Source organism: Vipera ursinii (genome assembly GCF_947247035.1).
Source record: "Vipera ursinii genome assembly, chromosome: Z".
Classification (NCBI taxonomy): domain Eukaryota; kingdom Metazoa; phylum Chordata; class Lepidosauria; order Squamata; family Viperidae; genus Vipera; species Vipera ursinii.
The window spans coordinates 93,914,811-93,929,830 of NC_139517.1; the positions used below are offsets into that span (position 1 = coordinate 93,914,811).

The following is a 15,020-nucleotide window of genomic DNA, read 5'->3' on the forward strand; positions in this document are numbered from 1 at the left end:
TCTCCTTTACCAAAGCTGAAATTCTTTGGCCAAAGAAAGCCTCATCTGCAATGCAAGTGAGGCAGCCAATCCCACTGGAGTGAGACAGTGCCTAAGATAATCTGGTCCCATGCAATGAAGGGCTTTAGAAGCAAACTGCCATTTAATGCAACTCTCTCGATCCTGTATTCATTCCTTAAAGTGTCATTTTCATGGGCATATTTTGAAAATCACAAAAAATTGTGGAGAAAACAGGTCATAAAATACTACTGCAACTACAGTCTACAGATATTATGGGACTACAATTCCAAGAATTCTCAGTACTTACAGTATTGAGTTCTCAATGCTTTTGGATCTCAGCCTAAGATAAAGTTTCCAATGGCTTCTCAAACAACAGATGTAAGGTATATGTTTAATTAAAGTTAACTGTATTGTGAAAATAGAATAACAAAATAGGGGAATTTTATGAAAAAATATGTACTCAAGCAACTTATATCTTCCTCACCCTTCTTTATTTTAATTATCTGGTTTTTAAAAGCTTATAACCTATTCTTCCTGAGAACTACATTTTATAACTCCCCCACCTGATTTCTTAATTACATTCTTTTGCACAAAGTAACTCTTGTATCTTCCTATTAGTTTCATCCCTGATCTCAGAGTACTATTGAACTCAGTCATTCAGTAGAAACAATAGTACCTACAGTTCCAACTTTCATTGCTGGCTTCTTATTTCACTGAACTTGAGCCAGACCATAGCCATTTGTGAGGAAAAGTCACAGGCATACAAAGCACTACTTTTTCCCAGTTCCAATGTAATGATACTTGATACAAGCAAAAATGGAACAAGAAATCCAACTATTCAATACGCCAAAATGTGAACTTGCAAGATTGGGATACTGAACGAAAGGAAGGAGGGGCAGGATTGCTCATTACTATCTCATTTGCAAGTGAACACATTGTGTAAATCCAGATTAAGAAGCTGGGCAGGTCAGCTGAACACAAGAATATAAATCACATTCCCTTTAGACATCTGTTTGCTTGGGAAGGACTTTTACTAACACAACAGACCAACTCTGGTGAGCAAAATTCAAAGTCTTGTTATTTTATTTCACATTACCCAACTCAGCAAATAAAGAGATGGGAAGAAATAGTTCATAGCAGTTTGCTGCACAATATTTGTTAGGCATGTCTATTATTATATATGAACTCTAATCAAAGTAGGTTTCAAAAGACTAAATTGATTGCAGTAATTCATCCACTATACAAAAATATCCAGTATATAAAAATAATGTGATGTTCCTTAAGAACTCTGTTTGTAATATACAAACATACATTTTAAGGAGTATTACGAAGAGAAATATTGAACAGTTACTTCTTTAAAAGCAAGAATTGTGCCTAAGTTTGTGAAGCTGAGTATTTTTACCTAACAATTCAGCTATAATTCTTTACAAACTAATGTGTTAAAAGTTTATTATTGCTAATTAAAATTTGAATTTCAATATCACATTTATGGTTTATACTACTCTTTTATTTGTACAGATCTAAAGGGGACATCCTAACACAGTTGGAGTTAAATTTATACTAATAATATTTGAAGAGGGAAGAAAATATGTATTCAGCAGTGAGCTTATCTTTCATATTACTTGCCTTTGCATCCAATTTTGCAATAGCAATCAAAAAGGAAAAGCGAGTACCCCAAACCCTCTCTAGAGGTATGATGATTTCATTCTGTTTCTAAATTTCTAAACAGGCTAATTATAAAATAAATTGTGATTCGATTTTCTGAAAACTGTTTTGTAACTAATATTGGGCTAGAATACAGTGGGATGATACTTCTGACCATCAAACTCTACAATTTTTTTAAAAAAAATTTAAAGTACCAATCTTTTTGCACACACAGGTGCATTTTAGTGCACATGCCCTTACAGAAATGAGCTATGAATATAAGGTACAGTAATTTATATTTGTTTTAATATAGAAAATCTGTGATTTGTATAAAGATTTTGTATAAAGAAATTATATTTAACACATTTCAAGAATTTATGGTATAGGGTTTTCTGTTATGTTTCCTGTGTGGTATAGGGTTTCCTGCCTGAGCAGGGTGTTGGACTAGATGACCTCCAAGGTATCTTCCAACTTTATTATTATTATTATTATTATTATTATTATTATTATTATTATTATTATTATTATTATTATTATTATTATTATTATTATTATTTTGCACCATCAGCCAGATGTTCAGACTGGATCTGGCATTTTTGTCTATCTAGAGAGTCCTTACCAAGGACCTGGGATAGGCAGATGTGGATGTTTGATGGTATTACTGATATCGTCGCAGGATGAAAGCAGTTCCTAGTAAGGCCGCCTTTTGCAATTGACTAATGGCGAATTTGTCAATGCCAATGGTGTTCAGGTGGTGCTCCAGGTGCTTTGGGATTGCATCCAAGGTGCCTATTACTATTGGTACTACCTTTGTTTGCCTTTGCCACAGTCTTTCTACTTCTATTTGTAGGCCTTTGTATTTTGTTATCTTCTCCAGTTTTTTCTCGTCTATTCTGTCTCCAGGCACTGCCACGTCCACTATCCAGACTTTTTTGTCTTTCTTATTGACAATTGTTATGTCCGGGGTGTTATGTTGCAGGTGCTTGTCTGTTTGAATTCTGAAGTCCCAGAGCAGTTTAACTTTATCATTTTCCATGACTTTATTTATTTTATGATCCCACCAGTTCTTGCTTACAGGCAAATGATACTTCTTGCAGATCTTCCAATGCACCATTGTTGTTACTTTGTCATGCTGCTGCTTGTAGTCAGTCTGTGCGATCTTCTTGCAGCAGCTTACCAGGTGGTCCACTGTTTCTTCATCTTCTTTGCATAGGTGGCACTTACTATCTGTTGCTGTCTTCTCAATTTTGACTTTGTATGCATTTGTCCTTAAGGCTTGGTCTTGTGCAGTCAGAATTAGTCCCTCAGTCTCTTTCTTCAACTTTCTTGCTCTTAGCCATTGCCAGGTCTTGTTATTATCTGCTTTCCCAGCTATTTTTTAATGTACTGGCCATGTAGTGCTTTGTCTTCCCATGCCTGTTCTTCATTTGGTCTTTCTTGTAGGCCAGTTTGGTAAGTAAGCCTTCCTTTCAGTGCATCTTCATCATTGTCCTTCAGATATTCTTCCAAAGCCATTTTTTCTTCTTCAGCCATCTGATGTACTTGCAGCATTCCACGTCCACCTATTTGCCTTGGTAGATAGAGTCTGTCAATGTCATTGCATGGATGAAGGGCATGATTCATTGTCATTATTTTTCTGGTCTTCCTATCCATTGCTTTTAGTTCTGCTTGAGTCCAGTCCACTATTCCAGCTGTGTATCTAATGATTGGAATTGCCCAGGTGTTGATTGCCTTCATGGTATTTCCTCCATTGAGTTTGGACTTTAAGATCTTCTTCACTCTCTTGATGTATTTACCTCTAATCTTTTTCTTGACTTCAATGTGCTTGATGTTATCAGCTTGAAGAATACCCAAGTATTTGTAGTAATCTTCCTTATGCAGACTTTTAATGTTATTTTTGTGGGACATCTTGATTCCTTCGGTTTTCACTATTTTTCCTTGTTTGAGAGCGTGGCACATTTGTCCAAGTCAAACTCCATTGCAATATCTTGGCTATATATATGGACAGTGTTCAGCAGCAATTGTATTTCAGATGATCTTTTTCCATACAGCTTCAGATCATCCATGTAAAGGAGGTGGGATAGTCTGGCAGATGTTTTTGATGTTTGATAGCCATGTCCTGAGTTATTCAGTATTGTTGACAGAGGAAACAGTGCAATAACAAATAGTAGTGGTGATAATGAATCTCCTTAAAATATTCCTCTCTAGGTATTAACCTCTCCCAGTCTTTCACCATTGACCTGCAACTGTATCTTCCATTGTGCCATTGATCCTTGCACAAATTTTCTGATGTTTCTACTGACTCCTGTTATTTCTAGGTATTTGATTATCCAGTCATGTGGCAGAGAGTCAAATGCCTTTTTGTAGTCAGTCCATGCCACATTCAGGTTGGTCTTCCTTTTCTTGCAGTTTTTCAAGATCATTTTGTCTATTAGGAGTTGATCTTTTCTTCCTCTGCTATTGGGGTGGTTTTCGTTCTGTTCGTGTGGAAAGAGATTGTTTTCAACTAGATGCTGTTGTACTGCATCAGCTACCACACCAGTTAGCAATTTGAAAGTTGTTGGTAACCAGGTAATTGGCCTGTAGTTGCCTGGTGTTTCCTCTTTTGCTGGATTTTTCATTATTAGGTAGGTTTTCCCAGTTGTTAGCCACTTTTCAGTTTCTCCTCCTTGTAGTATATTATTGAACTGCTTGGCAATAAGTGGGTATATAACAGTTAGATGTTTCAACCAAAACCCATGCAGTTCATCTTCATCTGGTGCTGACCAATTTTTGATTTTTCTTGCTCTTTTTTCTACCATTTTTGTTGTTATTACTAGTTCTTTCATTCACTGTTGTGACTACTGCCTATGGATGGCCTTCGGTTAGGCCGAAACAGGAAATAAAGATTTGTCCCATGTTTGGAGCCTAGCAAGGTAATCTAAATAGTTAAGCATTTTATATATATATTCATTGCAGTTTCTCCATTGATGGATTGGTAGAAACGTTTCTGATTGGATTGAAATTGGAGGTTCTGCCTATAATTTGCACTTCGAGCTTCGTATCTACTGATTTTCCTGGCTATAGCTGTTATTTTCTGCTTTATTATTTCCAGTGCTTCCTTGATCTTCCTTGTTTCTAAGTGTTTTTTCTTGATTAGGTATTCTTTGTTCTTCTTTTTTTCAGCTTCTTTTCTTTCATCTGTTCTAGCTTGCTTGCATGTGATCTTAACTTGCTGATCTTATTTTCGTATTATTATTCTCCTAGGATGGGGAGATGATATCACTTGGGTACAAACATACGAAGAAGGCCTCTATCAGGCAAAACAAAGGTAAAAATAATTTTAAATCTTTCAGGGGGAAATAGAATATTTCATATTTTCCTGCTCTTATGAATGGAATACTTGTAGCTTGTCAGTAGCTTTTAGTTAATTACTAACAGATGCTGTATTATTCAATGTATTTATCTCATATGATAGAAAAAGCATGTTTCCTAATACTTATTTTCTTTTTGAGAAAAGTAATAAGCCACTGATGGTTATTCACCATTTGGAGGATTGCCAATATTGTCGAGGTAAGTCAAACCAATTTGATTTAAAGTAAAGATCTGGGGAATGCATTTACAAACACATATCACTCATCTGTATTCTTTTATTGTAGTATATTTAAGACTGAAACTCAGTCTATAAGTCATATTGCTCCATATGATAAAGGAAAAATAGTTGGAAGAAACTGCAAGTTTCTAATTAGAATCTTATTTTTTTTATTGAAAAGTTTTACAATACATTTTTTAACAAAACAAAACCCCCAACCCTCCCCAACCCCTCCCTCCCTTCCCCCTCCCCCCTCCCCGACAGGGTATAAAAATACAAACAATCATAGTCTACCTTATGCAAACAATAAACTATTAAATCTATCGCACTTTAACTCTTATAAAATAACTACAAGCAATATAAATATCACATCAATACTTATTCAAATGCTAAATGAAACTTTTTACTCCCATATTTATTCTGGATATAATCAATCCATCTTCTCCACTCCACAATATATCTCTGTTGCGACTGGTCTTTCAAGTACGCTGAGATCTTTGCCATTTCCGCCAGGTTGGAAACTTTTAAAGTCCATTCTTCTATAGTTGGCAGTTCTTCCTTCTTCCAATATTGCCCTACTAAAAGTCTCGCTGCCGTAATTAAATTCAAGATCAGCTTAGTGTCCACAACAGTAGTATCAGTAATAATACCCAGTAAAAACAGTTGCGGACAAAACTTTATCCTTTTCTTAAATATCTTTTGCATGTTCCACCAAATTTTAATCCAAAAAGTTTTAACCTTTTTACAGGTCCACCATATATGAAAATACGTTGCATCTTCACCACCACACCTCCAACATTTGGGCTGGCAGTTCGGATACATACTAGCTAATTTTTTAAGATCTAAATGCCACCTATAAAACATTTTATAAAAGTTCTCTCTTAAGTTTTGAGCTTGCGTAAATTTTACATTTCTCACCCAAATCTTTTCCCAAGTATCCATTGTAATGACTTCTTGAAAATTCTGAGCCCACTTTATCATACAGTCTTTAACAAGTTCTGTCTCTGAATCAATTTCTATCAATGCAAGATATATCCTTTTAATATGTGCTTGACCTTGATCTCTAATTTGCTTTACCAGATTTTCATCAGTCATTGAAAAACCAATTTTCTGGTCTTCTTTCCACCTGGCCTGTAATTGCCCATACTGAAACCAAGTTTGTACAATCTTTTCTTCTCTTAAAATATTATACGGCTTTAAATGCCATACATTCCTTTCCAAACTTAAAATTCCCTTATATGTAGTCACATCATGTTTAAACCCAACACTTATATTTTCTATTGCGTGTTTCGGTATTGCCCATATAGGTATCTTGTAATTTAACTTCTGTCTATACTTTTTCCAAACTCGCAACAGAGCATGTCTTAAAATATGTACCTTGAACACATTATCCACCTTCTTATCATACAATAAATATGCATGCCAAGCAAATAACAAATCATGGCCTTCAAGATTTAATAATCTCACTTGTGTTAAATTAATCCAATCACTTATCGCTGACAAAGCAGCAGCTTCATAGTATAGTTTAAGATTAGGCATTTTAAGACCACCTCTCTCAAGCGTATCCTGCATAATCTTAAATTTAACTCGTGGCCTTTTCCCTGCCCAGACAAATTTATTAATACCCTTTTGCCATTCCTCCAAGTTTGAATCCTTTTTAAGAATAGGTATCATTTGAAATAAAAATAAAATTTTTGGCAAAACATTCATTTTCACTGCTGCAATTCTTCCCAATAAAGATAATTGTAATTTTTTCCAGCTATCCAATTCTTTTTGAACTTTTCCCCATAACTTTTCATAATTATTTTTTATAACTTTACATTTGAGGGTGACAAATATATCCCCAAATATTTAACCCTTTTAACAATTTCAAATCCCGTTAGCTCTTCTAAAACAGCCTTTTGTGATACTGTCATATTCTTAGACAACATTTTAGTTTTTTGTAGGTTAACCTTGAATCCAGAAACTTTCCCATATTGCATTATTATCTCCATCAGTTCTACAACTGATTGTTCAGGCTGAGTTACCGTAACAACCAGATCGTCTGCAAACGCCCTCAATCTGTAATCCTGATCTCTTATTTGAATTCCCCTAATTTTTTCCGAGTCCTGTATTTTAATCAATACTATCTCCAATGTTAAAACAAATAATAAAGGTGACAACGGGCACCCCTGCCTTGTACCCTTTTCAATGTTACATACTTCCATCAAACTATTATTAACTATTATGCGGGCTGTTTGCTTTTGATATAATGCCCTGATTGGTTGTAAAAATTTATCCCCAAAGTTCATTTTATCTAATACTTTCAACAAAAATTGCCAGTCCAATTGATCAAAGGCTTTTTCAGCATCCAAGAAGATCAATGCTGCAGGGATCTGATTGTTTCTTTCCAAAAATTCCAACAAATCATCTATATGCCTCACATTATTCTTCATTTGTCTACCACTTATAAACCCAGTTTGATCACCATGAATTACTTGTTGCAATACCCTCATTAATCTGTTAGCTAAAACCTTAGCAAATATCTTGTAGTCCGTATTCAAAAGTGATATTGGCCTATAATTTTTTGCTTGGGTGACATCCTGGTCTTCCTTCGGAATCAAAGAAATAAAAGCAGTTTTCCAAGACAAGGGCACCCCTCCTCCCATTTGAATTGTCTGAAACAATTCCCCTAATGGCTTTACCATCTCTAACTGTAAATTTTTGTAATACACAGCAGTCAATCCATCCGTACCTGGTGCCTTACCCACTTTCAATTGTTTAATTGATGAAAAAATTTCTTCCTCAGTTATCAATTGATTCATCTCTTCCTTTTGTTCTTGTGTAAGAACAGGAATATTAGCATTCATCAAATATTCATCAATATCTGCCTCACTAATCTTACCTCTAGCATATAACTTAGAGTAAAAATCAACAAAAGTCTTCTTAATAAGACTCTGCTGATACACTACCTTACCCTTATGTTCTATTCTATCTATATTAGAAGCCCTTTGCTTCTTCCTTAACAAATAAGCTAACCATCTACCTGGTTTATTGGTATTGCAAAAAGTATTATGTCTAACATACCGTAAGTTAGTTGCCACTTGATCAGCCATCAACTTGTCAAACTGTCCCCTTAATAATTTAATTACCTCTTTAATCTTCACATCCTATGGATTCAAAATTAAAGCCTTTTCTTTTTCCCTAATTTCATTCTCTAATTCCTTCCTCCTGAATTCCAGATTGTGTCTATATTTGTTATTCAAATATATTAATACACCTCTCTCTGGTGCTATAGGCTGGTGCTTTATTTTGCCGTATGCCAACTTTATATTTATTTATTATTAAAATAATATGTTTAAAAGCTCAGTTGGGGCTATGAGCCTGGTAGGCACCAGGGGACAACTCAGGCATATTATTAATGACTATCAGCACCATTTTATTAATCACTGAATTAAAAGTGATTTTAATTTACAAATTATGTCTTCCAGATATATGCTGGTATAAATAGATCTCATTTTCAAAATTAAATTCTTTTAAGCAAAATCCCTTTACATTTATGAAGAAATCTCAATTACACATAATTCTGCTAAATGTAAATATATATTAGCTCAAGCAATTAATAAAGCAAAATATATAAGATGCCACTTCTAATACATATTTCCCTTGTTTAACCAAAGCTAAAAATGTGCAAGGTAGATTACATTAACAAACATGAAGTTATCTTAAGTACTGACAAAATACATTCTATATGGTTCTGTTTTTCTCATGTAATCAAAGACAGCTATATAGGTGTACAGCTGTGTAACATTTATCTCTGAAGAATTCACTGAGAATAATGCCCTCAATATCAATTTTAAAAGAAACCCTTCAAGGCGACAGATTTATTTAAATTGTAGGTAGTTTCCCTCATCTTGTCATTGATGCTAAGCAATATTATCACTGCTGGCAAAGAAGTCCTTACAACAACCATCTCTCACTTGAACAACTTCCAGTTCAATGGACTGCAAAGAATTAATGTAACATGTCAGTATAGAAAATGTCAGACATCCACTCTAAAAAACTTGCATCTTATCTCTCTTTAAAATAACAATTGTATTTCATTTTCTGCAGCATTAAAGAAGGTCTTTGCAGGAAGTCAAGAAATACAGGAGATGTGCCAGAATGATTTCATCATGCTCAACCTCATGGTACAAAAAGTTAGATATAGACATAAATTAAGTAGTATTTGAAAGTAATTAGATAAAGACATGAGTGATCTTTACTCTTTAGTGAGGTTTTAAGACAATTTAATAACTATGCCAATTTAAAGATTTTCTTTTGACAGCATGAAACAACTGATAAGAACTTATCACCTGATGGACAGTATGTGCCTCGAATCATGTTTGTAGGTATGTATTAGGCATAATCATAACTATGGCCCTGACCTAGTGCTTCACCTCTGTAAAATACAGCTTTTATTGGTTACTGGGGCCAGATAAATGTTTCTTTTCTGAGAAATGCTACTTGCTTCTGTACAGCAGCTGAAATACAAAGTGGAATTTCAGTCTACTAATATTTTTATAAAGATGATAGAGAGTTGAAAGAAATCAGTCCATTCTATGGAAGTGTGCATGTAGAATCATGGGATAATGAATGGATGTCCCAGTTCAACTTTTCCTGACTTGATGCCATTCAGATGTGCTAGGACTTCAGCTTTTAGACTATTAAGCCAACATGGCCCTTACTCTGTTGGTTTGCACTTCTGGAATTTTATTTTTGAGTAGCATTCCAAAGTGAGATTAAATCCGTCCTTAATCAAAGTCTTAGTCTTCCTCAGATAATGAACATTTCCAACCTGCCTTATTTCAGTCTTGTATAATTTTCCATAGAAATGAGGAAATTATCATTGTTACTTGATAATGCATTTTGAATGTATAGCTGATTCTTTTACATTTTTCATTTGAAATGCATGAATATCATTAAATTAGTGAAAAGCATCTCCTTGAAAGCTGATTGGTGCTTATGTATTAGTATGACTTGACTAAAATTGCAATAATTTTTTATTGCTTTTCCAGATCCTTCTCTCACAGTAAGGGCTGATATCATTGGAAGATACTCAAATCGATTGTATACTTATGAACCTCAAGATTTATCTGTGTGTAAGTTTTTCCTCACTGGGTTGCATTCAGAATACTTACAGGACTGTTTTCCCAAAAGTATACTAATTGCATGGAGGATAAATTAAGTAGCACTGCTAGGCTTGCTAAGATGCATATAAAAAGTTTAATTCAGTATCACATCAAAATAATGAAAGGCATGTAAACTAGATATTTTGGACTTCATTTCCATCAGTTTCAAAAAACAGAGACTGGGGAATGTGGAAGAGCCACTGCAGTGCTTATATTGAGTGCTATTGTTAGATACAATTACTTCAGCTTTGAATGTTATTATTTATTAATGATGTTTTTATTTTATTTTTATTATTTTTTTTTAATTCCATTTATATCCCGCCCTTCTCCGAAGACTCAGGGTGGCTTACAAGCTTAGCAGTAGCCTTCATTCTATGTATATGCCTGCTTATTAGGGCTTTCACACACACACCCCAAGCGGCATTATTACAAAGTCAGCTTATTGCCCCCAACAATCTGGGTCCTCATTTTACCTACCTCAGAAGGATGGAAGGCTGAGTCAACCTTGAACCTTTATGTGTTATAATTGTTATATTGCTCTTTTTTCTTGCTTTTTTATTTACTTTAATTGTTTGCAAGCTGCCCAGAATCATAAATATGAGATGGATATCTATATAAATTTGAAAAACAAACAAACTTAAGCAATAGCAAGAACTGAAAGGCACTAAGCTCAAGCCCAGGGTGTCAAACTGCCGGCCTGCAGGCCAGATGCATTATAGTAAAACTGTGCCCACCCCATTGCCGGCAATGGCAAAAAAAATCGTGATACATCGCAACACGTCACATGACGTTGCGAGTTTGACACCCCTTCTCAAGCCCATCAATCCTAAATGTTGTTTCATGGTTTAGCCAAGTCCCATCAGGCTCCCTGAAAAATGCATAAAAAGAAACAAAGATGATACCATCAAAAGGTTCTAGCACCATGCAAAGTAGTGATGTTCAAGGATACAATTTTCTTGCTGTCAAACTCAAGGAGACACTTGGGCAGATCTCCCATTCTTTGCAGTGACCTTTGCACAGCTTGTGGAAACAGAACAGTGGAGGCAGAACAAACTAGATCTGTTGAGTGCAAGAAGGGCTTTTTACATGAATTGGTACTTGATTGGGTTGGGCTCATAGATTTGGGGGATGATTTGTTTTTTGTTTTGCTCTACTGTGCAAAGAAAGTACAGCTGGTGTCCAAGGGTCATAAAAACAAGGCAGGAAAAGATAACTTAAACTGGTTAGAAGGCAAGATTTCAATTAGTCACTCATACAGATTATTACATCAGCAAGGAGGCAATAAAAAGTGGAGTAGACAGAAATTGATAAAGCATCCATATGTTTTACAATAAGAGGCTCCCATGTTTTAATATCATGGTTTGGGGCATGTTTGGGTTTGAGGCACATTTAATTTTTAAAAATATGTTCTAAGATATGCAGGATTTTTAAATTTGTTTTTGTATGCAGCCCTGCATGAAATTACAAAAAATAGTTCTGATCCAAAGATACGTTTAAACGGATCAATTAGAAAGTTAGTGAACTGAGAAAAATCAAATCTAGATCTAGATAATTATCCCAAAGTGGGTAAGGCCCAATTTTCTATAGAATTAAACTGACCATATCCAATCAGCCATGCTCCATGATTATAGAAACCAAGATAATTGTTTTGCCTACTTAGTTCTCAGAACTGCAGAAAAAGAAGACTTAAAAGAGCAACATTATCCATTGGACAACTCACCACCAAGTCCTAGCAGTACCAAATTTACTTCCTAGAACCCAATTGCCTAAAGCAGGGGTAGGCAACCTCGGCTCCTTTATGACTCATGGACTTCAACTCCCAGAATTCCTGAGTCAGCTGACTCAGGAATTCTGGGAGTTGAAGTCCATGAGTCATAAAAGAGCTGAGGTTGCCTACCCCTGGCCTAAAGGGTCAAAAGAGCACCTTTTATTGTCTACCTGGACCCTAAGAATACAGTAGCGATTTAATAAGTCTCTTTGCTAAAGGGAAATAAGTTCTTTCTAGGGAGACAGAGTCTCCATAAATGGTAATTTTGACTAGTTAGTAAGATTGTGTGCTGCTAGAACCACCAATACAGTAATTTTATTGGGTTATTGACTGACTGGATTTAAGCATGTTGGCTTACAGGCCTGCTCTACCATTAATAGAGTTAGCTGGGTACCTTTAGTGTCAAATGCTGAAGTGGGAAAGCACTAGAAGCATTTAGCAAGGCAGAAAATAAACAATAAAATAAAAAAATAAAATTCAAATATAGAAATTAAAACCAAATATTTAGCAAGTGATGTACTTTGATTGCCTTTCTAAATAAAAAAGTACAGGAGGCAAGCACATCTCTTACAGATTGCATCCTTAATCTAGGAGCAATCACTGGAAACTATGCCCAGCAAGTAACTGGCATCCCAACAGAGATATTTCAGCTTAAGAATTGTATGATCCCCAGAGCTTGAAATTCTTAGCAGCCTAACAGCCAACTTTAAAAACTCCGGGCATTACTTGTTTGAACAAGCTATTCCTTCAGCCAAATCTATCTATTAGGGGTGGCAATGCTACCTTTTTAGATCATTTGCTGCCTTCAGATGTACAGTGCTTTTTTTCTAAAAAAAAAAAGTGCTGGAACTCACACGCGTCATACAACCTGCCTTGCCTACCCTACAAGGTTCCATCCAAAAAAGGTGCCAGAACTCCATTCTGGGTGTTCTATGACAAAAGAGCCCTGGATGTAATAGAAGCTATCATAATAATAGTAAAGTTGGAAGGGACATTGGAGGTCATCCAGTCCAACCTCCTGCTCAGGCAGGAAACCCTATACCATTTCAGACAAATGGCTGTCCAGTCTCTTCTTAAAAACTTCCAGTGTTGGAGCATTCACAGCTTCTGGAGGCAGGTTGTTCCACTGGTTAATTGTCCTAACTGTCAGGAAGTTTCTCCTTAATTCTAGGTTGCTTCTCTCCTTGATTAGTTTCCATCTGTTGCTTCTTTTCCTGCCTTTGGGCGCTTTGGAGAATAGCTTGACTCCCTCTTCTTTGTGGCAGCCCCTGAGATATTGGAACATGCTATCATGTCATCCCTAGTCCTTCTCTTCATTAAACTAGACATACTCAATTCCAGCAACCGTTCCTTAAACATTTTAGCCTCCAGTTCCCTAATCATCTTTTGTTGCTCTTCTCTGTACTCTTTCTAGAGTCTCAACATATTTTTACATTGTGGTGACCAAAATTGGATGCAGTATTCCAAGTGTGGCCTTACCAAGGCATTGTAAAGTGGTATTAATACTTCACGTGATCTTGATTCTATGTTAATGCAGCCTAGCACTGTGTTGGCTTTTTTGGCAGCTGCAGCACATGGCTGGCTCATATTTAAGTGATTGTCCACTAGGACTCTGAGATTCCTCTCACAGTTACTACTATTGAGCAAGGTACCCCCTATACTATACCTGTGCATTTGGTTTTTCTTGCCTAAATGTAGAACCTTACTTTTTTCACTGCTGAATTCCATTTTGTTAGATAGTGCCCAGTGTTCGAGTCTGTCCAGATCCTCCTGTATCTTAAGCTTGTCTTCTGGAGTGTTGGCTATTCCTGCCAGCTTGGTGTCGTCTCCAAATTTGATGAGTTCCCCATCTATCCCCTCATCCAAATCGTTGATGAAGTTGTTGAAGAGCACTTGGCCCAGAACAGAGCCCTGGGGCACCCCACTACAAACTTCCCCCCATGTAGATGCGGTTCCATTGAGGACCGCATGCTGAGTATAGCCGGTCAGCCAGCTACAAATCTATCATTGGATCTATCATTCTCTCCTTTTCTTGAATTGTAATGCCTACAAATCACTTTATTATCTTTTTTTTCAGTAATTGAGAATATGAAGAAAGCATTGCATCTCATTCAGACTGAATTGTAAATGAATGCTGTATTAATGATCACAACAGAAAAAAGAAATGTGGACCAAGAAAAATCATTTACCAAAGTTGTTCAGTTCTCTTCTCCCTCTTTGGAATGTCATCTACAAACTTTGGAAGTTCATTTCACATCTGCTAAAAAATAATAATAATGGCTGTAATAATATAAGAATTCAGTGACAAAAACATTTGATGTTCACAGTGGCGTAGCGTGGGTTGTCAGCACCCGGGGCAAGGCAAGTAATTTGCGCCCCCTAACCCGTGGATTTTAGCACTCAAGTCTCTTCCACTAGCTCAGGAATTCTGGGAGTTGAAGTCCATGAGTCATAAAAGAGCCAAGGTTGCCTACCCTTGAGTTAGGTTCAAGGCAAAAAAGGGTCTCTGGAGAAGAGGGAAAATGCTAGTTTAAAACTGAAACAAGGCAACTTTAAGGTGCCTCAGCTGTGATTTAGGATGAGACAAAGAGAGGACATGGCGTTGAAAATGGTTAATGGGGCATGTTTGTTCCACTCTTAGTGGATGTCAAGATAAACCCCACGAGAGAATGACCTTACAACAGATGTGAATAGGCTTGGACTACGTTTGTAGATTGAGTGCATACATCACATGGAGCGATGATGGGCTTCATCAAGATTTATGATCCCACAATTGGCTAGTTTTCTCCATCTTGTCCTAAACCCTGGATACCAACCACGGTTTATGGCTTAGCATGTGGTGTGGGGTGACCCAACATGTTAGGCAACAAACAATGACTTCCAACTT

General features: G+C 36.1%; 1 protein-coding gene across 1 annotated transcript; it reads left to right on the forward strand.

Moving 5' to 3' along the window:
* Positions 1-1,588: 1,588 nt before the first annotated feature.
* AGR3 (anterior gradient 3, protein disulphide isomerase family member) lies at positions 1,589-14,260 on the forward strand (the record flags this gene model as incomplete). The annotated part of the gene is made up of 7 exons (XM_083378721.1): positions 1,589-1,691; positions 4,891-4,954; positions 5,144-5,196; positions 9,308-9,384; positions 9,522-9,585; positions 10,252-10,335; positions 14,211-14,260. 7 exons carry the CDS (start codon positions 1,589-1,591, stop codon positions 14,258-14,260), a joined length of 495 nt encoding a protein of 164 aa, XP_083234847.1.
* Between the last annotated feature and the right edge of the window lie 760 nt (positions 14,261-15,020).